The sequence below is a fragment of the Castanea sativa genome, chromosome 3, assembly GCF_040712315.1.
Source record: "Castanea sativa cultivar Marrone di Chiusa Pesio chromosome 3, ASM4071231v1".
Lineage (NCBI taxonomy): Eukaryota > Viridiplantae > Streptophyta > Magnoliopsida > Fagales > Fagaceae > Castanea > Castanea sativa.
In genome coordinates, this window is record NC_134015.1 from 24,696,702 (window position 1) to 24,723,220 (window position 26,519).

A 26,519-nucleotide genomic window follows, 5' to 3' on the forward strand; every position below is an offset into this window, starting at 1 on the left:
CATGCTGAAAATATTGCTATAAAATTGTTACAACTATCACAATCAATATGACTATATTATTTGTGGCATATGTTTCATCGTCATGAATTTGAGAAGTTTTTTTAAGTTTCCTAAACTTAAAATGCTAGATTATCATGTTCACAATATGCTCATCAATTTAAGTCTCAATAAATTTCCGCTATCTCCATCAACTCACCAAAATCTTCTTAAATTGCTTTAAAAATCATATACAGTGCAAGCACCTAATAAAGACCAGTTTAAAGAAGCATATAGTCAAATAGCTTCAATTTTTATACTTCTCTATGATTCATATAGAATGCACTTCATCTTGTATAGCATGCAATTGCACATTCGTACATTGTCATGCAACTAGCATTATTGAAGTGACTTAAGCATACAATTAAAGAAGAAGGAAGAGAAAATTGCTATTACAAACGGCAATGACCATAGTCATCAAAGCACGCGAAAAAAAAAAAAAAAAAAAAAAAGGTTCCAATCGTGATAGACCATTTCTCTAGTCGTCAAAAAACGAGAATTGTACTTTTCACGTTTGAACGGGGGCAAAAACGTGGCCTAGTTTTTACGCCTTCAAAAAAAAATTGAAGCAAAAGAGATCTAGGCCTTAGACATGAAGTATCATGCCGGGCTTTATAAAAAAAAGAAAAAAAAAATCTTGAAAAAAGAAGAGCTTGTCATCCTAAAAAGGGAAGAATTTGTCAAGAAGATCCTAGCAATAAAAAGATCGATATATATGACAAAATGATATCGTCATTTAAGGTAACACATTTGTCTCTGTCTCTTTTATATTCGTCTATAAAAATTTACACCTAGTAAAGTTTCATGCAAAAATGTATGCATTACTAGACAGATCACAAAAGAGGTAAAACTCTAGGATTACAAGGAAATAAGAAAAAGGGTCACCTAGGCTATTGGTATATATGAATTGTTCTAAAATTCTTGTTTAACCAAGTCTTGGCAAGTGCATGTGCTACTTAATGCAGATATCAACATGGCCTCAAGAAGGTCCAAAACGACATAGCATCAAGGAATCATTCCAGCAACAAGTGACAAGATTCCTTAAATGGGTGTAAGTCACCAAAAAATGGCTAAGTGATAAGATTCTGTCAAGACGGATGTAAATCACTGACGAAGCCTAAGTGACAAGATTCCTTAAATGGGTGTAAGTCACCAAAAAATGGCTAAGTGATAAGATTCTGCCAAGACGGATGTAAATCACTAACGAAGCCTAAGTGACAAGATTCCTTAAATGGGTGTAAGTCACCAAAAAATGGCTAAGTGATAAGATTCTGCCACGACGGATGTAAATCACTGACGAAGCCTAAGTGACAAGATTCCTTAAATGGATGTAAGTCACCAAAAAATGGCTAAGTGATAAGATTCTGCCAAGACGGATGTAAATCACTAACGAAGCCTAAGTGATAAGATTCCATAGATGGATGTAAGTCACCAAAAAATGGCTAAGTGATAAGATTCTGCCAAGACGGATGTAAATCACTGACAAAGCCTAAGTGACAAGATTCCTTAAATGGATGTAAGTCACCAAAAAATGGCTAAGTGATAAGATTCTGCTGAGATGGATGTAAATCACTAACGAAGCCTAAGTGACAAGATTCCTTAGATGGATGTAAGTCACCAAAAAATGGCTAAGTGATAAGATTCTGCCAAGACGGATGTAAATCACTGACAAAGCCTAAGTGACAAGATTCCTTAAATGGATGTAAGTCACCAAAAAGTGGCCAAGTGATAAGATTCTGCTGAGATGGATGTAAATCACTAACGAAGCCTAAGTGACAAGATTCCTTAGATGGATGTAAGTCACCAAAAAATGGCTAAGTGATAAGATTCTGCCAAGACGGATGTAAATCGCTCACGAAATCTAAATGACAAAGCTTTGTAACTGGATGTAAGTCACCTAAAAGTGGCCAAGTGACTAAATACCCTTAGACGAGTGTAAGTAAACAAGGATTCTCACACAAACGCAAGTCACACATAGATCAAGAATATTAAACGTGCCAACCAGAGAATGAATGAAAGAAGAAGCATCAAAGTGATAAAAAATGGTCGTCCAGAGAAATTAGCTTGCTTTTTAGCAGTGATAAAAAGTGGTCGCCCAAAGAAATTAGCTTGCTCTTCAGTAGTGATAAAAAATGATCGTTCAAAGAAATTAACTTGCTCTTCAGTAGTGATAAAAAATGATCGTTCAAAGAAATTAGCTCACTTTCAAGATCAAGCTACGATCCCTCGAACGTCCAAAAAGACCTTCAAAAGGTAGATACTAAGAAGTCGTCACAAAAATACTACCATTCTTAAAGAAGAAAGTAGTTAATGATAAAGAAGTCAGAATCTAAACCAGTCAAGAACATTCCCTAAGTCTGACCAGCATAAAGCAAAATCAGACTTGGGAATGGGGGGCAACTGATGAGTCCATAAAAACCATTAAGGTTGTTCATCTTAATGGACGATCATTGCGTCATAAGTAGGCCATCAAAGATAGATGAGTAACCACCCAACACATTCAATAACGACCATCAAAGGTCTTAAACTCTCTCATCAAGATAAAGAACGTTACAATTAGGGTAATACTCACCCTCATTTATGTCCAACAGCAACCTAAGTCACCTATAAAAGGGACAATCTGTCCATTTTCTAAGGTATGTCAAAAACCACTACAAATTACTATTTATAGTAAGAAAGATATAGGCCGATACTAACTTAAGCATCGGAGACTCCCCCACCGGGCACAATCCGGTGGTCTCTTCGATCAACACTCTTTATCTTGCAGGTCCTACAAGGTCGTCTAAAACTCCGGAATAAACGAGTGATCAATTGACGATTTTGGCATCATCACACTTTATTTTATTTCCTCTTCCTTTTCACTTTTAACAAAATAATTCATTGTCCTTATCTGATATCTCTACCCTATCTTCCATCCTAAGCTTTTCTTTTTTTCCCTCCAACCAAACATGGTTTACCTTTCAACTAGTCATGCTAAAAAGTCAAGTGAATGATACACGTTCAAACAAACTCGACCCCACACGGACTCTCACTTTTCGGAACTTCCCATCCCAGCAGCTCCCACCACTTTACCCACGTAGCTTCCTGGTAAGTTCCAAAAAGAAAACAAGAGGGACTGTTCAGTAAAATCAAAGAGTAATTACATTCTTTTTTGACCAAAAATTATATCTCATTTTATGGTTTACTCCTATTTATTGAAATGTATAATTTATCCCCCAAATCTATAACTCTGCTTCAATATCCTCCTCCTATCTTGTACTTTGATGTTAAACATAACAAAATCAAGTATCGAATAACTAATTTACCTCTCTTTAAAAATAGAAACTAAAAAATATATTGATATTTTAATGCTGAATTCCGCTAAACTTAAAGAGTAAAACACATAGTCAAGTTTTAAGTATTGCAAAGTTTCCACCGCACATTTTTAGTGCGATGGTCATTCTATAAGTATAAATGCTTATAGAGTGTGGAGGGCAAAAACAGAGGTTTTAGTCTCCAAGAGGGAGTTTCACACATATATATACACATAGATTATGTTAGAATAGAATCTCTATCTTGTATAATAAAAAAAAGTGTTGCAAAGTTTTTTTTTTTTTTGAGAGTTTTAATTTATAACATGTTCTTGATAATAACTTTTTATTATTAGACTTAAATATCAATCGGTTTTTAGTGTAGGCAGGGATTGAACTCTCGATCTCTTGTGCATTTTTTTTTTTTTAGAGAGTTTCAACCTATGGTGTCCACTCCTGATAATAACTCTTTATCATCAGACCAAGACACCAATCAGTTTTTGGTGTAGGCGATGATTGAACCCCACGTCTCTTATACAACCATCAAGGATTTTACCAATTATTGGTGATGAATGTGCATTTCAATAGATCATTGGCCAAATTTTAAAATGAAAATATGAGTGTAATTTCCCCTAATATCAACTCCAACAAATCCATATGGCAAATTCCCATCGTTAAAAACAGAAAACCAATCTCACTGAACAAACCGCATCATAGCACACAGCAAAGTAAACCAAATATTCCTTTATAAAATCCCAACCCCTCCACACACTCCAAGTGCACACAAAGTACAAGTACAAAACCCATAACCAAGGGACCAAGAAACTCTCTCATTCTTTGTTCCATAAAAAATAGTTTAAAAAAAAAATACAAAATCCAAATCGAACTCCGATTTTGTGTTTTCGTGATGGTGAGGAAATCGAAAGAGAATGGGTCGGACTCGGTGGCACCGTTTCTGACCAAATGCTACGAGATGGTGGACGATGAGGCCACTGACTCGATCATATCGTGGACTCAGCCGGAGTCATGCAACAGCTTTGTCATCTGGGACATGACCGAGTTCTCTGTCAAATTGCTTCCTTTGTACTTTAAGCACAACAATTTCTCTAGCTTCATGAGGCAACTCAACATCTATGTAAGTTTTTCTTTTCCTCTGCTTTATTGGGTTTTTATCAGAGTTGTGGTTAACTCGGTTAGACAAGACAGGGTTTTTGTTTTGTGGGTGGTTTTGTACCTGGGTTTTGTTTTTGTTGTGGGTTTTTGAATTGTCATTTAATGTTTGTGTTTGTGAAATTCTGTTTTCATTTTTACTAGGTTGGTTGGTAATTCCTTGTTTGCATTGGGTTTTTTTTAATCAAATTTTAATTTTTGTTCAAAAATAAGGATATTTTAAATGTGATGTTATAAATTGAATATGGGGATAGTTTAGTTGTTTTGAATTTAGGTGAAGTTGGATTGAAAGGAGACATGTAGTTTAGTTTAGTCATTACTAGTATCTCTTTGTAATTGTAGAATTCAATTCCCATATTCAATCTAGAAATAAGGATTTTTTTATCAAATTTTTGTTCAAAAATAAGGATATTATAAATGTGATTTTATAAATTGAATATGGGGATAGTTTAGTTGTTTTGAATTTTGGTGAACTTGGATTGAAAGGAGACGATGTTTGCTGTTTAGTCATTACTAGTATCTCTTTGTAATTGTAGAATTCAATTCCCATATTCAATTTAGAAGTGGTTTTTTTTTATAAATAAATATTGGAACTGAATTGTTGAGATTCAGATGAGCTTGGATTGAAAGGAAATAACATCTGTTTAGTGATTTTTTCTTTTTATAGTTGTAGAATTTCAAGGGAGGGCTCAATTTTTGACTAAGTTGCTGTCATCTTTGAATTACTATCATTTATGCTGCAATGTAAATTTTGATGTACAATTGAGATGGGGCGATCAACCTAATCTAGAGGTGACTAGTCCAACCTTAAGTAAAAAAAGGTAGTTTCTGTGCAATATTGTTACTTCTCCCTTGCAAATTCCAATTATTGGTTTTAAGGTGGAAGATAATTTTGTTGATTGCGTTCTAGAGAATGCAATTATACTTAGATGGAAGATGATTTTGTGAAGGCCTAGCATGCATGATCACCCTAGGGGTTTGTGGATCCTTTGTTTTCCTTTGTTTGGGGTCTCATGGGGCTTACCTTTAGTTGGTATGTCAGATGCTTTTTCTTGGCTACGGAAATTTCTGGTTTGTTTTCCATTTTTCTTATATTATGTATGATCATTTTTGTTAACTGTATGAAGAAAATGGCGTCTTCACCATTATCTTGAAGTACCCATTCATTATGCTATGAGTCATGTTTGTCTAGGACTTTCTCTTGCTTGCTTGGGTTGTGTCTAAATTGGGGGGTCTTAATAAGTTTAATACAATTTTGCATCACACTATTATAGTTCTTTCATTTTAGAGCTTATAGATTTGGCTGTTCCAAATGGTTTCTAAAGGTTCCGTCAAACTTGACCTAGGGATTCAAGCATTTCAACTTAAGAAACCAAATCCTTCATTTAATGAATGCATAATCTAAGATGTGTTTGAATATGGGAGTTTCAGAATGCGGGTATGAGGTCAGTTTCATTCACCAAGAGATAGAAGATGATAGAGAACCAACTAATGTGACTAGCCTTCATCTGGTCATGACAATTCTTAAAGAATTGTAAAACTCCTATGTAAAAGGATGCATGTCTGAAATCTAATTGGGAAATTTTAAGAATGATATCTAGGGTTGCTCAACCCAACCAAGACCCCTTTTTTCAGTTGATGGCCTGTTGCCAAATGGCAAGTAAGTCTCTTAAGCCTTTCTTAAAGGATAAGTACCAAGAGGTATTGTTCAAACTGCTTCAATCATATCTGCATCAAATTTCCTTTTAGGGGGAAATATGATACTAGGACCTGATCCACCAACCATCTGAAATGATGGCAAACAGGGCCTATAGTTGTGATCAACACTACATCATCATGGCCCCAAACAGTTCAACCTGAATCAACCCAGTTAGGAACAGTTGCATCCAAGTGAAATTTTATTCAGTAGTGTGTCTTAATGATAAAATCAGATATAAAATTCTTGCATCAAGGAAACCCTTTAGACCCGACCTGACTGATTGATTTTCAAATCTTAAGCCTTTTACGTGTCTGCATTTGATCCGCTCTTTAGATTTCTCACCTCCCCTTGACTGACGTATAGCCACATTATCTCCACACCTATCCATATTTGATTCAATCTCTCTCTCTCTCTCTCTCTCTCTCTCTCTCTCTCTCTCTCTCTCTCTCTCCCTGTGAGAAATCAAATCCAACCCATAACCTGTTGAAGCAAGATTATCAAAAAGCCCTCCTGCATTAAAACGACAACACTGGCAACCAGATCAGTCGGCAGTTGTGGTGCATGCGTCTCCTATGAGCAGCAACTTGTCTCTTTAGTTTACAATTGACCACCTCCATTTAATTTACTGCCCTATCTCTCTCTCTCTTGCTCTCTCTCTCTCTCTCTCTCTCTATATATATATATATATATATGTGGGGCTTTTTTATTATTTATTTATTATAATTGTTGGTGTGATTGTTTAGACTTTAGAGTTAGGCAGCGGTAATTGGGTATGGTGGTGGAGGTGGGGTTTGGGGCTGTGTGGTGTGGGTGTGGCAGAGGTGCAGTTTGGGGCGCTTTGTGTTTTAAGTTGGTTTGGTGTTCAATGCGTGTTGAGGGTTGCAAAACTGAATTGTGTGGTGTGTGTTGGCAATAATCTGATCTAACCCACCCGCCCATCCAAAGGTGAAGGGCAGTAAGACCCGAAAATTGTTGGTCAGCAGTGGGCATCACTTTCCAACACCTTGTAGGATTGAACTAAATCAAGGGTTGACCATCAACCCAAGCCCCACCGACCTCTGAGTACCTTGAATTGTATTAGAACTTTTCTATATATGAAAGTAAGTGAAGGCCCACATAGCACTAGAGCTACTTCCAATACGCATCAGATGTTTGTTGAATTAATTAAACCATAAATTTTAAATATGGTGGACTCTCTGCATTAGTCTCAGAATAAAGAATCTGGAAGTTCTCCTCATGGAAATCTTCTGTGGTTACATTATGTGCATAAGATTGTTCATAAAATAATTGGAACCTTCTATGTAATATATACTAAATTTTAATGCCTTTTTCACTTATCAAGAGCATTACAGATGCAGGACAACCAGAATGATTCAACAATAAATTTTAAAGACAGTAAAATAAAGGATAGAAACCCCTAGTAACACCTAGGCTTGCTTGAAGTCAGCATTGAGCACTAGGAGTCAACACCTAGGGTCAGCTAGAGTCGGCCCCAGACCAAAAACCAAAATTAATTTTTATTCATTTAAAAGGAATACAATAGTTGCTTATATAGGAAAATTAAACCCTGATTTTAATTGGCATTGGAAACCCTAATTACCTTATTACAAAAATAACCTTACTTCCAAATATTGAAATGCTAATAGCCTAATAAACTTCTAGGACCTGAAAAATAAAAATACAACTGACTCACAAAAGTAAATAATACTAAATTAAAATAAAATTCCTTGCGTCTCCTGCATCAATAACAAGGTACTGTTTCTGGTGATCCATGAGAATATCCTAAAGCACTATTTTTCTCATCTAAAATCTAAGCTTCATAATTTAAAAATAAAAAATAAAATAAATAAAGCATAGAAAAGAAATGGAGATGGTCCAATACTCCTTGGCCAGCTTGGTCATCTAAAACTTCAACTGTGTAAAGTGTGAATCAAATTTGCTTCTTTGAAATGCTATTCTGATGGAATTCAGATAAATTGGAAATTCTATAATCATTTAAATAAACATGCTTGTAGCAAAGACACTAAAAACTGAACATAACAAGTTTAAGTGGTCTGCATACATATAAGTTCTCTTACAACTCCCCCCCACCCCCACCACATATTATATGACTATTTATTTGCATATAAAAAAATATATATGTTTTTTTAAGAGTCAGCTGATACCCTATTAGTTAGTAACTCTAGTTTTCTTTTAGGGTTTTAGAAAAATTGATACAGATCGCTGGGAATTTGCAAATGATGGATTTGTCCGAGGTCAAAAGCATCTGTTGAAGAACATCAGTCGAAGGAAAAAGTTGCAGCAGCTAGACAACTCAGATGGACCAGCTGAAAACATTGAAAACGTGGGGCTATGGAAGGAAGTTGAGAATTTAAAGACTGATAAAAATTTGGTTATGCAGGAGTTGATCAAACTTAGGCAGCACCAGGAAACTTCAGATAATAAACTGCTCCTCTTAAGAGACCGCCTTCAAGGAATGGAAACGAATCAGCAGCAGATGCTATCATTCTTAGTGATGGCCATGCAGAGCCCTGGAATTTTAGTTCAGCTGCTTCAGCCAAAAGAAAAAAATTGGCGTATGCTAGAAGAAGGTAAAGAGGATGATAGACCAGTAGCTTCTGATGGGACGATTGTAAGGTACCAGCCACCAGTCAGTGAAACACCAAAACCTTTACATACAGTAACCCGGAGTTCAGAAAAACAACAGGAATCTGATCCTTCTACTGATGGGATGAAAGATTTTTTCTTAAGTCCTGATTTTATGAAAATGCTTATGGATGAGAAGACGTGTTCTTTAGATACCCATGCCCCATTTATGCTACCTGATTCACCTGATGATGGTGCATGGGAACAGCTTCTTTTAGCTAGTCCTTTCTTAGAAAATGATGAGGATAGAAAGATGGATGATGAGGAGCTTATCGATTCTGAAATGGAGATGGAATCAACAGAGTCCAAAAGCCAATTGGAAATGTCTCAAAATTTTGAACGTTTGATGGAACAAATGGAGAAATCTCAGTACTTGGGAATGGAATCATCAATTGATAAAGCTCATTGGGATAAATCGCAGAACTTGGAATTTCTAACTGAGCAAATGGGGCTTTTGTCTTCTGAACGTAACAACGAACATGCATCACAATAGAAACATATGAGGAATATGCAGCTTTGTTGTCTTTGTTGACTTTTTTGGTACCCTTCTATAGCATAAGTGTAACACATTCCCCCACTCCATCATTCTCTAATCAAATGTAAGTTGGCTCTTCACGTTTCTTTCTTTCATGTGGTAAAATTTATTTGAAAAGGTTTTTATTACTATCAATCATAATTATCCTACTTATTTGAGACTAGCAATTCATTTTAATCCAAAAAAAAAAAACTAGTAATTCATTTTAATCTTGTGTAATCAAGATTTCATCTGCTGATTACTCTACGTGGATTATTGACAGATATCATTGTGTCAGCATGTCTTCTCTATACAGATATATGGAGGAATGGCATAGTGGTGTTCTGTTTCTTGAATGATGCCTTCAAAGTACTTAGAGCTGTTTCTAAATAGATGGGTTAATAGTGCCACTTATAACACCTTCTCTGTTTGGATTAGTACACTTATAAGTAATTCATAGCTTTACCTTTCATAACTTTTGCAACTTAGTATAGTTCTTCCATACCGACGTAAGTTTGTATATTATGGGGTACTGATGCCGCTTCTGTATATGCTCACTTGATCTATAAATGCGCGTATATATATGTAGTAAAGCAACTAACTCTCTCTCTCTCAATGACATCTTATTTGTTTTTTTGCCAAGTGAATTTTGCTTTATTGATGTGATCGAATGCAATCTTGTGATAGATTGGTTTTATAAAAAAATTTTTAAAAAAGGTTGGTATGCAAGGTGTGTGAGGGTCACTTGGGACTTCTTTTGACCTCCTCAATTTATCTTCCTCTGAATGGCATGCCAATTCTACTCCCATAGAACTCGAGTCTCTGTGTATTGACAACCGACTGTTCTTGTCCTGTCCTCCCACGATAAAACAAATTACTCTGCCTATGACTTCAATAATTTCTTAATTAAATCAAAAAAATGCTACGATATTTATATTAAAGCTTCTATTCAGTGCTCAATGTAAGGATTTTTTTAGCTTAAGTAAATAGGCAACTTTAAAGCTCATTTGGTTGAGAGGATGGAAAAATAGGAAAATAGAAAATATAGAGAATTAGGGGAACTGTCAAAAGTCTTTTTGTTCAACTAACACTTTATGGTATTTTTATTAGAGGTGCTTAACGTTCAAATCTTGCCTCTCTAGACCATTGAATTATAAAAAAGAAAAAAAAGTTAGGGGAATTAATTAACTTCACAAGTGCTCTTGACCCACTTTTAACTTGCCATTCCTTTCGGTTCACAACTCGCTATGTCTACCATTGTGCTAGCGTCTTCCCCCTCCACTTAAGTCATCTTAGAGGGAATTCAAGTGATAGTCTAACACAAATAGTAATGACATTTTTTGTGGTTTCTCATATTTGTGATTTGGATCTCATCTCTTTCTTCCATCACTACGTACTTATTAAAAAAGAATTATTTGAGAGAGAGAGAGAGAGAGAGAGAGGAAGAGAGAGGTTTGTAGCTTTAGGTGCATTTGATTTGCAGCATGAGGAATCAAATGCTAGATACAATTGTGACTCTCTCTCTCTCTCTGCCCAAATCTCATTCCTCATTTTGAAGGTACATTGTGAAGTCGATTAACCAAGTTGCAACTTTAGAAATGGTTTGATGAAGGGCAAAATCGTCAGTGGGTTTCATTTATCATGTTCTTTTCTTTCATGGGTTTCGTTACGCTGGAATGGGGACATTGCCAATAAAAGGGGAACAAAAATGCAGCCTAAATTATTTGTGGGGGGGGGGAGGGGGGGCGGCGTTCCGCTGTCTAATGTAGAGTATGCAGAAAAAGAATGCATACTATAACCTTCGAAAGCAAAGAACGCTTAGTACTTCAAATGAAGTCAAAATTCTTGGGATCTATTTATGAGTGGGATCAAGCTGCAACGTTGTATACTACTTCAAAATTCTTGGATTTTATAGATACTTTGAACTTTGGATGTTGGTCACGTAGCTCTATTTTCTTTGTTTTAGGATGTCCTTTTGTATACTTTGTACCCTTGTTTCATCCTTCAATTATCTTTAATGATTTATCATGAGTGATCATGATTATGCTATTGCATCTTTTACTTAGGATTGAACATAAAAGAGAGGAGAGAAGTTTGTCCACCCTAGAGATAAGAATGCCAATCGAAGTTGCTAGTATAAGATAACATGATTAAATTAGAAAGGGAGGAGTGTCCAACTTTTTAAGACAGTGAAAAAGATACAAGATAGAAATCTTATTAGAAGTAACTCTTGATGCAATGCTAGAACATTAATTAAGGATGGATAGCTTTAGCCATGCCATAAGCAGCTGCAGAAGCAATAGCTCCAATGAGGGCAGTTTGAAAGGCACTGATGAAGGGCTTACTACCTGTGAAGTAACCCTTGGCATAGCCGAAGATTAGCAATGCCAATAAGGTTAAGACAACAGAAGCAACCACAGCCTCTCTAGCTATTGGAATGAACATATAGGGAATGAGGGGTACCAATCCACCCAAGACGTAAGCAATGGCAATTGTGAGTGCACTATGTAGTGCTCTCCTTGGATCTGGCTTCTCTAATCCCAGTTCAAACCTGCATCACATGAAATGTTTTTGGTAGATATATTGTTGTTAGTATTTGTAATCTCCACCAGCATGCAAATAATTTTGTTGCTAATATATTGAAATTTGAAATGAACATTAAGTATTAAATAGGATCCAAAAAAAAAACTGTCCAACGGAAAATTCAATATTTCAATGTGGAAATGGTGGAATGGCGAAGGAAGCTCTACTAATAAAGCATTGTAACAATTGTGGTAAAAGGTTAAAATAAAGGAGTAATGATGCTTTAGTTGCTATCTACCTAAGCATTATCTTCTTTTTTATTTATTTAAATACGCAACTTCATTAAACAGAAAAATCACATATATCCTTCATTAACTCCTCGAACCCAAAGAAGGGATATATAACCCATTTCAATTTACAACAAACATAGGACCTATTTGTAGAGGAAAAATTGTAGTAACCTCCCTTGAAATTTTTTGTTATTACACTCACATCCCTTTTAGTTCGAAATAAAACACTAATCATCGAAGGAAAATGACAAAACAGCCTTATGTTATGCTCTAGTAGTCTTTATGTTGGTAAGTAATAACTAAAACAAAGATAATTAGGAACATATGTGTCTCTTTTCTTTTCTTTTCTTTTTTTCATTTCTTTTTCTTTCATTCACCCTGTTTTTTTTTTTTTTAATTTGCAGAAGGGAACCTTTATCAAAATATGCTAAATTACATATACCTAAATAATTAATTGATAAATTATTAACATGTTAAGGAATATTATATACTCCTATTCAATTATTAGTAATGCATACAAATAATAATAATAAAAATATAATTATCCATAATAATTTATTTACGTTAACAATTAATTGTGCAAGTATATGTTGTTCTTAATATTAATGCAAAATTTGATTTTATTTTTTGAAAGCATATAAACCTTATTTGATGGTATATTAAATGCACGTTAGTTATTTACTTAAGGCATTCATTAACAAAATTAGGAAGAACACAACAAAACTTAAATTTTGCTTGCAAATTAATGAATTGTTGACATTTGTAATTTTATTTTTGAAAAATGTGTTTTACATCTAATAATTGAATTTTATTACTTCAAACCCTATGTCATTTTATGTAATAAAAATTTTAATATCTCTATCATTGCTCTTAGTACAATGGAGTAGTCCATGAGTAATTATAGAATATTTTTGGAGTACTATAAATGCTTACTTTCTCCTCTGACATAATAGTATGATATATTAATTAAATTCATGGTAAGACCCTCAATTTATATGAGAGGAAAGAGTACACATTTATGGTACTCCCAGAGTATTTAATAATTTTGTAACTCAATTGATTGACAATTAATGATATTTTCAATACATTTAAAATTCAAATAATTTCTCACCGTTATAACTATTGAATTATATATATATATATATATATATATATATATATATATATATATATATATAATGAAGTAAATTATTTATTAAACAATTATGAGTAACTATTTATAATTATAATATATGTACATTATTTTAGATGAAAAATGAATTAGTTTTACCAACAATTTCCATTTGAAGTCTTCTTTTGATACTATCCAATAACTATGATTCAAAATATAGATCAAAATTTTCATTTATGTAGTGATTGGTTAGGGTGATTTGTGGGGAGAAGAGAAAATAAAGAGACTTGTGTGTTGGGTTGGGAAAGGTAGTGGAGGAGTGATTTTAGTGGTGACCAGATATTTTTTCTCTGAGCCTACCATTTGGTGTAAAATAATTGTCTCCTCGAATTAGAGAGAAAATGGAGGTGGGAGAGGAAGGGGGAGAATGTTTGATAGAAAATTATCTATATATCCTTTCATCCCTCATTTTATGTTTTTTTTAACCAAATAAAAGAGTTTTTCATCTTTCTAATTTTTCACCCTAACCAAACACACATGAAAAAATCTAAATATTTTCTATCCCCAACTGTTTCATTCGCACCCTATTTTTTATCCCCACTTCTCCATTTCTCACCTAAAAGAAGCCTTAATGGCCTAAAAGCAAAAGAGGATGAGTAATCAACAGGTTGTGGCTTGGGAAAATGTTTCTATCTTCACTTCAAAAACAAACAATAATAATAATAAAAATAATAAAGGCTGTGACAATGTAATCATTATATCAGCTGCAATTATTTCACGAATTTCTCTGACCCAAGACTTGGCTCTGCGCTCTCGAGGACGGACCACATGTTCTTGTCAACGTTTCAGAAGGGAAACAACTTTATCTAGCAACATTACAAAAGCTAAAGTTGCTTTTCTTCTATCGGTGATTATAGTGGAACAACTGTTATAAAAAAGAAGCCCTATTTTTTGGATTTATAGGCCGACTTGCAAGAAACCAAGGCTCTTTTAGGACCATACTAAAAAAGTTAGGGAAAATAATATTAAGGACCATACCCAAAAAGTAAGGGGGGGAAAAGAAATAAGGAAAGGAAGGTGTTGAATAAACATTTTGAAGCCTATGCTTAAATTATTTCATATATATATTTGGTGAGACGAAAATTTTTTAGTAAATATAAGATACTTTTTACAGTCAATAAAATAAACCTAATAGAAAGCAAAAAAATTTCTACTTTTAAAAGTAGAAAATATTTTCTTGAACATTACATACCCATTGATCACTGCAAAAACCTCTCCACCAATGAAAACTTCTCTTTCTTCCTAATGAGAGAGATTCCCATTTTCCATTGTTAGGTAAGGCAGATTTTTTTTTTTTTTTGATGAAAGGTAAGGAAGAAAATTGGGTGAAAAGAAAATAGGGTGGGGGACATTTTCCCTCCAGGGCCACAATCTTTATTTTCATCCAAAATGGAGAAAAAACATAAAAGAAAACTTGTGAGGAAGAGTAATTTACCAATATAACTTTAATCTCTCTACTCTCAAAGTCTCAGTGTTGCACGTGCAATAGAAAAGAAATTCAAAATTGAATGTATAAAGACTAAAGAGATAAATTTAAAAGTATATAGTAATTGTGATATATTCACTTTTATAAAGTATTATTTTAATTAAGTCAGCTAATCAACTTATTATTATTTTTATATAAAAGGATGTGCAGATAAAAATAAAATAAAATAATGGAACATAATCAATTTTATAAAATATTATATTTACTAATTAAATTGGTAAAATTATCTTTTATTATATAGTAAAAGAAAATATTACTTTTACATAAAAATGAAAATTACTTAGGGTCCAGTTAATATGTGCCCTGAAGGCACATATTAAGCCATTTATTTTTAGAAATATTTTATGAAAAATTGAAAAATCTGTAAAACGTTATCAATTTCCGATAAAATTTTTTTTCAAAAATAGTATGTTATTGTGTGCCCTTAGGACACACATTAGTAAAATCCAATTACTTATTACTTCATTTTCCTCTCCCTTGTATGTGTATGTTTGTTTCTCAAAAAAATAAAATAAAAAATGAGGTAATTGTTCTATATTACTCAAGAAAATGTTGAGTATAGTATAACTTGCTGCACTCACTCTCACTTAAAGTTATCATAACTTTTAAGTAAAGTTTGTTGTGTGTTTTTATTTTATAACTCATTTTTCTGTATTTTTGTGCATATGTTTGTTTCTCAAAATAAAAACAAAATACTTTTTACTTAATAAGACATAATAGGAACTTTAGACATATTAAATTTTTTATCTCCCATTATTCTTCTCAAATTTTTTTTAAAATTTTGTATTTCAATTCCATATTTTATACTTTTACCAGATACGATAATGAAAAACTAAAATCTATTTTATCTTCCACTTTTATATCACTCATCTCTTGTGTATATAGACTTCTTACCTATTAGCATGAGTATATTTATATATACTAATTTATGAGTTTTTACACGTATTCCATGGATTTCGAGCCACAACTTTACCTTCAAAGGTGGATTTTGAGATAGTGGTCATCGCAAATCTAAGTCCTAAAAGTATGGATATACATCCGTCTAAAAGTTAAATTTTATCTAGAATTTCTCAGCTCAAATATATGTGTAGGAATAAAAACATTAATAACTTACTTCATCATGAAATCAAGCCATGCTTGGGGATTCTTCCTGAGAGCGTTCACAACAGGCGTATATTCATGCGGCTCTACCCCATACTGTGCCAATATCTCCGCTACCTCCGCCGCCTCTACATTTCACAACTAATATTAATATCACAAATCTTATAAGGATTGTTCTTAATCATTAGATCGAGATAATAATTAGATTTTAACATAGACAGAATTCAAATTTTAGATCGGAATTCAAATTTTAAATCTCTTATTTGACGATAAAAAACTTTATCAATCAAACAAAAACGAAAGTTTCAACAAGTTGGAATCACCTGTATCAGGAACGTCAATGATTTCTTGTTGTTCTCTCTTTAGTTCTTTCACGTAGTGATCAGCTTCGCTTTTTGCGGCAAGGTACCTGCACGTACGTGTCTCTTAAACCTTAATCCCTTCAAATCCCTCCTCAACCCATTGCTTTGCTCATAATTATTAATAAAACAAAAAGCGAATAATAAAAATACATACCCGCCGAGTCCCATGGAGATAGCGCCGGCCGCGACTTCGGCTATGCCGGCGGTGAGGACGATGGAGGAAGTGGCATTGGCGCCCGACAAGCCAGCGGCGAGGGCGAAGGGCACGGTGAGGCCATCCGATACCCCGATGATGATGTCGCGGACGATCTCGCCGGCGGTGAAGTGCTTCTCTTTGTGTTGGTTGAGGAGTGTTTGCTTCTCGGGTTCTAGGTTTGTTGGTTCTACGATGGCAGCCATTTCAGGATGTGAATTGTTGTTGTTAAGTAAAGTGGCTGTGAGAGAGTATTAAGAGTAACGTACGTGTGAGAAAGAATATATATAGGTATAGTGGGGGAGCGTTTTATTAGTGATGTGTCTTTTTGTGCATAAATAATATAAGGGATGTTTGGTGCTTCTTTTGGGTAGTCTGACATGAGCAAAAGATTCCACGTCACGAGTAGTGCTGGTGCGTGAAACTGTAGGTGTATTTCTTTGGAAATTGGAAGAGAAATTCTATTTAGGACACATGAAAAGTTTACGAAAAAATTTCATATGTACGGTGGCGCATAAGACATGTCTCACTGACACACGGCTATACCTGTGGGGTTGTATGTCAGTTAGGCACATGTCTCACGCATCGGGTACGTTAGATAATGTTTTAAAATTGTATAATTTTTGTCACAATTTTTCATGGAGAGAGTTAATAAATTGAAGTGTAGTTGTGGTATCAGCCAAAAAAAAAAAAAAAGTGAAGTTGTGGGTCTATGTGAAAAAATATTTCTGCCACTCACAACTTAGCAAGTTATGACATAAGTTGTGCTATATAATCATAGTATTAGTGTATTACCCTTGTCGGATACACATCTTTATTTGGCAATTGGCTTATTTGTTGTTTTTTAAAGTTCAAATAGTGTGTAAAACACATATGAACGTTTAGATCTCCAATTTCAAAATTACTAACACAAGCTTATACACAAACAAAATATGTGCAGAATGATGAATATAAGCTAAACCCAAATTGGTAACACACTCTAAACCATAATTAATTACAAACATAGCAGCAATTAAAAGGTAAAGAGTAAGGGAAGAGAGATGTAAACACAAAAATAACACAGTGATGTATAATTGAAGAGGAAACCAAAGTATTCGGCGAAAAACCTCTCCGCCGCCCTTTAAGCGGTCAATAATCCACTAGAGAATAAAGTTGGGATACATGAATAACAAAAGACCCTTCAAGTCTAATCTACCTAATGCACCCCCTCCAATCTTCTTGCTCCAACAGGGTTGCGCCGAGCCTTATCTTCTCTAACTTACCGGATCTCGCAATAAGTTCATTGCATCAACCAAATGAATTGGTTCCTTCTGAACTGCTTCCCAAACACCTCCTCACTGATATGAGTATGGTTAGATAAGGATTTGGCTAAACTCAAGGATATGTCAATAGAGAGGGTGAGAGTATATGAATTTGGAGAATCAAAAGATGAAGATCATGGATGAGTCAATCCTGTTTTTCTCTAGGATTTCTCCCTCAAAATTCTCTTTGGAAGCTCTTTACAATTCGTGGGTATAAGGGTAGTTACAGTAGAGTGTATGAGAAATGTGAAATGTCAAGTTTATCCAAACAAGGCATTCTGGTGACTCAACCTCGCAACTGGAACGAGTCGTGAGCTAACTGCCTGGCCAAATTGAAAGTTTTGTCCTGTAGTGCTCTAGCTGTCATGACCCTTCAGCTCTCCTGCATGCTTCACACGTGTGCCACCTTTGGCAACTCACTAGTCGCGAGGCTCTTCTTAAGTGCACACATTTGAGGTTTCTTCACACTCTCTCATACACTACCTTTACACAATTCCCACCTAAATATAGGGTATCTAATTGGTAAAATATAAACAAATTTGGTACGAAATAAAATCAACACATGATTAAATAGATTCAACTTTACAGTTTTCATCATTATCTACATTCCTTAAAAGAACAATGTTATAGTTATTTCGTTTTTCTTTCATATACACGTCAACACGGCAAGTGGTCAAGCTTTCGCCAACGTAACTTTGGTTTTAGGATCAAGTCTTTCCTACCAATGAATGCATTGGTACCTGTATGGCTGTATCCCTTCGTGGGTGTATAGTGTTACCAGGAAAATATATATATATAGGATCAAGTTACACATTTTTAAAATTGTAAATTTGTAAAAGATTTAACGGTTAAAAAAATATCATTAAATGTTATAATATAAATAAAATTTATAATTTTTTTTAATGTTTTGTGTTTAAAATTTGTCTTGCCTTTGATGCCCTGAATTTCTGGTAGTGTTTTCTTAGTTGATGGAAAAACAAAGAATTGGTCTTTTAATTTTTTTTGTTCTAGGATTAATGGCGTTATTGGTATATTTTGAAGTAAGAGTTGGTGAAAGCAACTCACGTGGGAATTGCATTATGACATCCTGAGTTGGATCCTGGCCGCGAGTGAAGAGATTTGCCATAATGCACATTAATTAGTAATAAATTAATTGCTTCATTTTAATTAATTTATTACTAATTAATATTAGATTTAATTGTGTAAAATTTAATAATCTATATATATATATATATATATATACCGAAACCTCTAAAGTCCCCACAATTTTCCACGTCAGCACAATATTTAAATAAAATTATTATTTTATTTAAATAAAATTATTTTTTTCCTTTAAAACCCTCACAATTTTCCACGTCAGCACAATATTTAACTAAAATGATAAAATTATCATTTTATTTAAATAAAATTATCATTTTTAGTTTTAAGGAGTAAAACTCTATCTTTCTAACAAGTCCAACTTAAACTCAAATTCATCATTATCATTAATATCTAAATAAAATTATTATTTTATCTATATATATATATATATTAATTTTCCACGTCAACACAATATTTAAATAAAATTATCACTTTATTCAAACAAAATTATTTTTGTTTAGTCTAAACTTAACAAGGAGTAAAACTCTATCTTTCTAACAAGTCCAACTTAAACTCAAACTCATCATTATCATTAATATTTAAATAAAATTATCATTATATATATATATATATATATATATATATATATATATATATATATATATATATAACGGAAGTATTTGACCTCTCCACAATTTTCCATATCAGCATTATTTAAATAAAAAAACAAAAAATCAGTTAAAAAAAATACATAACCTACTAAAACACTACTAATCACACGTTTAAACCATTTCTATTTTTGCAACACTGTTACCTATCCTACTAAAACACTACTAATCCTATTAAAAAGTGAAATCAACATCTAAAAAGTGAAAACAACATCTAAACCCGGCTATCTCTTTCTCACTCAAAAGCTGTAACCAGCTTTAATAACATATCATAATTTTGTATTTACCTAATGTGTTGGAGTCAAGTGACTATAATTAAATTAAAAAAATTTCAAAGTACTCACAATATAGAAATAAGAATTCAACTTCGTTTAGATATTAAAATAAATAGGAAAAGGTCTGAATTGTTAGAAATCTTTGGCAATATTGGTATAGGAATAGGAGTCATGACTTATGCCACACAAGAATCTTCTCCTACTGCAATTCGACACAAGTAAAATTGTTAAGCACTCTAGTTGAAAAGTACTAAGGTGTTTAAAATTGGTTTGTTGATTTACTTTTGATATTGAGTTAAAGTTGTAACGCCTACAGTTTCTTCTCCCTCGCATATTTGTGTTAATTTCTCACTTTTTTTTTGGCAAGATCTAAAATTGTCTAAACAAATTTCAACAACTATATCCACAAATTATTCTTTTGAAGGTAACTCATCTTTCTCTATATTTCTTTGTTATGTAATCACATAGACATATATATGTTTTGTTTTGTTTCAATAATTTTTAGGCTCAAAATATTCAAATTCTTTAATTTTTTTGGCTTTTTGAAAGTTTTAACATTTGAATTTTTGGGTTTACTTTTGCTATAACTGAATTTGTCAACTATATAGCCATGGATTAGTCTTTTGACGGTAGCCACATCTTTCTCTTATATTTTTCTGTTGTGTGATCAAATATTTTCATTATGCTTTAATAATTTCAGCTTTGAATCTTATACATGATACATTATACATTTATGCAAAATTTTCCCGTGCATTGCACGGGATTAGCGACTAGTTTATTACTAATTAATATGCTTAAATTTCCCTTTGCACCCAAAAAAATTAATATGCTTAAATAGCTCATTAATTAATATGCTTAAATTCCCCTTTGCACCAATTATCTCACTTGAAGCTAAATAGGGAAAACATCTCTATATCACATGAAGCTTTTCTTTTTCTTTTGTTGAGAATCAAATATTACACGAAGCTAAATAAGGAAAACAAATCTATTTAATATGAAGCTAAATAAGGAAAGTCAAGATATAATTTTCCAACTCATTTTAAAGTAACTACCAAACATAGTAAAATGAAATAGTTCTCTAAAAAATACTTTTTGGAAAATATTTTATTTCTAAAAAAAATGTTAAAGTCGAAACATATAGAGCATAAGCGTGTTGTCTTTATTCAATTGCTAATTGTGAATCACAATCATATATTTATTAAAAGAAAACTAATCTAATCTTATGGGCCCTTATAGTTCAAGATAATTGGCTAAATAATTCAATATGTGTTTTAAGAATTAAGCTCTATGTTAAATGTATCTCATGTACTCAAAACTTAACCTAATCTCAACTAACTAACTACACACAAGATATTATAACCATTATTAGTAGATTACAAGAAATATATTTATTCACCTATATGCAAATGTAGGGTTCTTAACATTTACCTCCTCTTCATAACATCTTTCCTACGAGGTGGTGGTGTAGTCGTTCTTGCAACTCTAGAGAATTTGTGACTACCATTTACTATACAACAATCTATTATATCTATTAAAATTTTGATCCTTACAATTGGAGATAGCCCAAAACGAGAAAGCATAGAATGATGACTGTTTTTTTCCCCCTTCCATTCCTTTTTTCCTTGCTACTCCATGCATGTATCTTTCTCCTGTTGATTTCTTTTCCTTTTATATTACAATAATAATATCCTTTTCTTATTACAATAAGAACATCCATTTACTTCCTTTTTTTTTTTCCTTCCTTTTCTTTTTAGAATACAAATAATTTTACAACATTTTTTTATAAAATGTTGATGTAATGAATAATTATTAGTAAGTGAAAATGTGATTTTAATACTAAGCCCAAATGAGAACTAGTATGAATTGACTGCATCAAAATTTGTAAATTGTTGTAAAATAGTTTGTGTATGAAGAGGATAAAATTAAGATAGATGGTCAGATTTTACAGAAACAACCATGAATGACTACACCGGGTTGACAGACAAAAAGAGAGGAGGCAACATGATGGCATGCATAGTAAGTGGACGGATTACCCTTGTTAGACGGACAAGGAGGTAGATGGATACGAAGTGGGCAGTGGCAATGCCACGTGATGCCCACATGGTTTAATTGATCCTCAAGGAACTTTAAATGGAAATGACTTGTGCTCCACGATTAGCCCTAGTCAACAGAATCTCTATATGGAAAGAAGTCTGTAAAATACGGGCACTTATGAGGATCTTCTCTACAAGGAAATATTTCTCTTTGCCAAGAAACCTAGGTTGGTTCCCCACTACTATAAAAACCCAAAACCCTCAGAGACCAAGGTACACATAATTCACCCCAGCTTTGGCACTCTAGAGTTTTGAAAATTTTCTGACTTAACCTTCAGAGGATATTTGGCCGGTACCACACCGGTACTTTTGGTAGGGTTTTCTTCTCTTTTTGTTGTGCAAGTCTTATCTAGGGCACGTGAGCACTGTGTGACTAACTGACGATTTTTGGCATCATCAGTTGGCGCCGTCTGTGAGAAAAAGGTAAGCCATATTACTACTTCTTGGACAAAAAAGTTGCATGGTGCTTAATCGCTCAATGGTGACCACCAACAATAACCAAGGAGACGAGCCATGTACCACTGCCCTTGAGAGACAGGTTCAAACTCTTGTCGCGGCTGTCGAACGACTTACCAAGCAAAATCATGACTTAGAAGAGCAGTTGTGCCAAAGGGACGCCAAGCCCTGGAATCAAGAGGAGAAGCAAGAGGTGATAGCCTTCAACACGCTAACGGTAGACAAAATAGGGAAGGGCCAGAAGGCAACAACGCCGTGAGTAGACTAACGGCCACAGATATCACCCCACCGAACCTGGTCGTAGATATGCAGATGATGAGGGAACAAATGAACCTGATGATGAACGCCATCAAAGGACGGGTATCAAGTGATCTTGACGAGCTAGTGCACCGGACGGATTCACCCTTCACTACACCTATTACTTCGTTCTCTCTCTTGTCGAAGTTTCGTATGCCGCAAGTGGAAGCCTACAACTGGTCAAGGGATCCTTTGGACCACTTAGAGACGTTCAAGACCCTCATGCACTTGCAGGGCGTAGCGGATGAGATCATGTGCCGGGCCTTTCCCACTACATTGAGAGGCCCTGTAAGGGTATGGTTTAGCAGGTTGATGCCAAACTCTATCAGCTCATTCAAGGAGTTGAGCGCCTAATTTGCCTCGCACTTTATCGAGGGACACAAGTACAAGAAGTCAACAGCATGCCTAATGAATATCTAGTAACGAGAGGATGAGACACTAAGATCTTACATAACCCACTTCAACAAGGAGGCCGTCTCGATTAATGAAGCAAATGACAAGATACTTGTAGCTGTGTTCACCAATGGGCTACAAAAAGGGAAGTTTTTGTTTTCCTTATACAAGAATGACCCGAAAACTATGTCAAATGTACTTTACAAGGCTATCAAATACATGAACGCGGAGGACGCATTGCTTGCCTGAGAGGAAAAGCCCAAGAAGTGAGAAAGACAAGAAGAAACACGATAAGAAAGTGGACGGGAGGCCATAAGGATAGGAGATGAGCGAGAAGATAGACGCTCCAAACCCCCCACTAGAAGATTCACAAATTTCACCCCACTGAATGTCCCAATCGATCTGGTACTTATGCAGATCAAGAACGAAGAATCCCTAGCATTTCCTGGCAAGCTGAAATGCAACCCCAATAAGAGGTCCAGAGACAAGTACTGTCGCTTCCATCAAGACCATGGCCACGATACGTCCGAATGCTATGATTTGAAGCAGCAGATAGAAGCCCTGATCAGACAAGGAAAATTGCAGAAGTTCGTCAACAAAGACAAGACGGACCAACCGCAAGAGCAAGGCCCCCAGAGGGAAAACGAGCGTTCCAAGCCACCTGTAGGAGACATAAGGATGATTGTAGGGGGCACTACGACTTCCTGTTTTTCCAGGAAGGCGCGTAAGACCTATCTTTGGATGGTTTAGAACTTATAACTGACAGGTTTGGTTTCAAAGATAGCATGCATCGATAACCCAGTAATCGGTTTCACAGAGGAGGACGCTCAATGTCTCTATCATCCGCACGATAATGCGCTTGTAGTGAGCATACAGATTGGTGACTACAACACTCACAGGGTCTTGTGGACAACGATAGCTCCGCCGATATACTCTACTACCCAACCTTTCAACAGATGAGGATTAGGATAAAATGGTTGGTTACAATTGACGCACCACTCGTTAGATTCGGAGGAACAAGAGTGTACTCACTCGATGCGATCACCTTATCCGTCACCATCGACGATTACCCTCAGCAGATCACCAAGGATGTCACATTCCTGGTAGTAGACTGTTCATCTGCTTACAATGCCATCTTGGGCCACCTTACCCTTAATTCTTGGAAAGCCATGACCTCCACTTACCACCTGATGATCAAGTTCCCCACTGAGTATGGAGTAGGAGAGGTACGAGAAGACCAAGTAGCAACACGAGAGTGCTACATCACCATGCTGGAAATGACAACCATTTGTCGAGGATGTACATAGAAGAAAAACAGACGAGGGCAAAACCAGTGGAAAGGTTGGAAGAAGTACCCCTCGATGATTCTAAGCCCGAGTGAATGACAAGAATAGGTACTCTTGCTAGCCCGCCAGTCCGTTAGGCCCTAATATCATTTCTAAGAAAGAACCAGGACGTCTTCACCTAGAGCCACAAAGACATGCCCGGAATCAATCCTTCAGTCATGGTCCACAAACTGAACATATCGCCTACTTTTTCTCCCATCCGTCAGAAGAAACAACTATTCGCTCCAAAACGAGACAAGACCATAGTAGAAGAGGTTCGCAAGTTGTAGGAAGCAAGGTTTATACGAGAAGTATACTACTCCGACTGGCTAGCCAACATGGTGATGGTCAAAAAGGCCAACGGGAAGCAAAGGATGTGTGTAGATATCACGGATCTGAACAAGGCATGCCCCAAAGACAACTACCCGCTTCCCTGGATTGATGTCCTAGTGGATTCAACAGCAAGACATTAGCTATTGAGTTTCATGGACGTATTTTCTGGTTACAACCAGATTAAGCTGGACGAAGCTAACCTGGAGAAGACTTCTTTCGTCACTAGCCAGGGTTTCTTCCGTTATAAAGTAATGTCATTCGGACTTAAGAACGTAGGTGCCATGTACCAGAGGCTGATGAACAAGATGTTTGCGCATCAAATTTGGAGGAACATCCAAGTATACGTGCATGAAATGCTGATAAAAAGCGTGTGGGAGGACGACCACCTGGACGACCTCAAGGAGACTTTCGAAACCCTTCAGCACTATAACATGAAGCTGAATCCGAACAAGTGTGCATTCGAAGTGACGGCAGGAAAATTCCTGGGATTCATGGTATCTCAAAGGGGTATTAAGGTCAACCCAGACAAGATACGAGCCATCATGGAGTTAACTCCACTGAAAACCATCAAGGAGGTACAAAGTTCGAACGGTAACGTCGCTGCATTAAATAGGTTCGTTTCAAGAGCAATGGATAAGTGCCTACCTTTCTTCCACACATTAAAAATGGCTTTTGAATGGACGACTGAGTGTCAGCGCACATTCAAGGATCTAAAGGCATATCTTTCTTCCCCTCCTTTGCTGAGCCCATCTAAACCAGGAGAGGAGTTGTTTATTATTTAGCCATCTCCTCAGCCGCTGTCAGCATAGCCTTAGTCAAGGAAGAAAACGGGGTGCAGACGCCTATATACTTCACGAGCCAAGCGCTCCAAGGCACAGAAGAGAGGTACCCCTCTATGGAGAAGCTTGCCTTCACGTTAGTAACTGCAGCGCGTAAACTCAAGCCATATTTTTAGGCCTACACTGTTGTTGTCTTGACAGACAAACCCTTGCAAAAAGTGATGAGCAGTCCGAAGTCTGTTGGACGGATAGCATTATGGGCGGTTGAGCTAAGTGAGTTTGACATAAAGTATTGGCCGCGTACATCCATAAAAGGACAGGCTATTGCCGATTTCATTGCAAAGTTCACCCACACAGATGAGTAGGGGGCAAGAGAGAACCCCTAATGGATGGTCCACACGGATAGATCATCCAATAAATAGGCAGGAGGAGCTAGTGTAGTGCTCCGCAGCCCGGGAGGAGACAAGGTCGAGTGCATGGTCCGACTTGACTTCCCCACAACAAACAATAAGGTCGAGTACGAAGCTCTGATAACAAGACTGGATCTTGCACAAGCAACCGAAGCCAAGAATGTGATCACGCATTGCGACTCCCAAGTCGTCACTAGTCAGATTAACAGTGGTTACGAGTGCAAAGGGGAACGGATGAAGAAGTACCTTAATCAAGTAAAGAATCGGATGAACAACCTCAATGCAAAGTTCATTCATATCCCAAGAAAGGAGAACGAGCGAGCCGATCGTCTTGCCAAGGCGGCATCAGTAGAGCAAACGCTCTTCCTCGGTTAGGTAATCTTTTTCATTCAGGCCTCACCTTTAATAAACACCGTCAGTGTGCAAGAGATAGGTTCCAAGAACAACTGGATAACACCAATCACCTCTTACCTAGAGGACGTGCTGCCTGACGATAAGGAAGCTGCAAGGAAGTTGAAGGTCCATGCTGCACAATTTGTACTGATCAAAGATATCTTATACAAGAGAGATTTCTCCCAGCCATACCTGAGGTGCCTTATCCCCGAGGAAGCAGACTATGCCATGCGAG

The 26,519-nt window shown here is 35.4% G+C and overlaps 2 protein-coding genes across 3 annotated transcripts; one reads left to right on the top strand and one right to left on the bottom strand.

Annotated features, from left to right (window-relative positions):
* The first annotated feature begins 4,094 nt into the window (after positions 1–4,094).
* On the top strand, positions 4,095–9,988 carry LOC142629777 (heat stress transcription factor A-8). Of its 2 annotated transcripts, XR_012843115.1 has the most exons (3): positions 4,095–4,461; positions 8,393–9,440; positions 9,639–9,988. XR_012843115.1 is itself a non-coding variant. In XM_075803813.1 (2 exons), exons 1-2 carry the CDS (start codon positions 4,234–4,236, stop codon positions 9,332–9,334), a joined length of 1,170 nt encoding a protein of 389 aa, XP_075659928.1. In that variant the 5' UTR covers positions 4,095–4,233; the 3' UTR covers positions 9,335–9,511. The 2 variants fall into 2 exon arrangements, 1 of the variants encoding a protein (XP_075659928.1); XM_075803813.1 differs by lacking the exon at positions 9,639–9,988 and having other exon boundaries at positions 8,393–9,511.
* Positions 9,989–11,470: 1,482 nt separating this feature from the next.
* On the bottom strand, positions 11,471–16,808 carry LOC142627495 (vacuolar iron transporter 1-like). The gene is made up of 4 exons (XM_075801372.1): positions 16,443–16,808; positions 16,250–16,335; positions 15,940–16,054; positions 11,471–11,906 (listed from the first exon to the last, which is right to left on the bottom strand). Exons 1-4 carry the CDS (start codon positions 16,685–16,687, stop codon positions 11,609–11,611), a joined length of 744 nt encoding a protein of 247 aa, XP_075657487.1. The 5' UTR covers positions 16,688–16,808; the 3' UTR covers positions 11,471–11,608.
* Positions 16,809–26,519: the final 9,711 nt, after the last annotated feature.

What these genes read in the sequence shown, in the direction of transcription:
- LOC142627495 (XM_075801372.1), bottom strand. Translation starts at nt 16,687, where the DNA reads ATGGCTGCCATCGTAGAACCAACAAACCTAGAACCCGAGAAGCAAACA. An exon ending in ATCTCCATGGGACTCGGCGG is followed by an intron (nt 16,336 to 16,442) that starts GTATGTATTTTT and finishes ACGTACGTGCAG; the next exon opens with GTACCTTGCCGCAAAAAGCG. An exon ending in TGGCTTGATTTCATGATGAA is followed by an intron (nt 11,907 to 15,939) that starts GTAAGTTATTAA and finishes CATGTGATGCAG; the next exon opens with GTTTGAACTGGGATTAGAGA.
- LOC142629777 (XM_075803813.1), top strand. Translation starts at nt 4,234, where the DNA reads ATGGTGAGGAAATCGAAAGAGAATGGGTCGGACTCGGTGGCACCGTTT. An exon ending in TGAGGCAACTCAACATCTAT is followed by an intron (nt 4,462 to 8,392) that starts GTAAGTTTTTCT and finishes GTTTTCTTTTAG; the next exon opens with GGTTTTAGAAAAATTGATAC.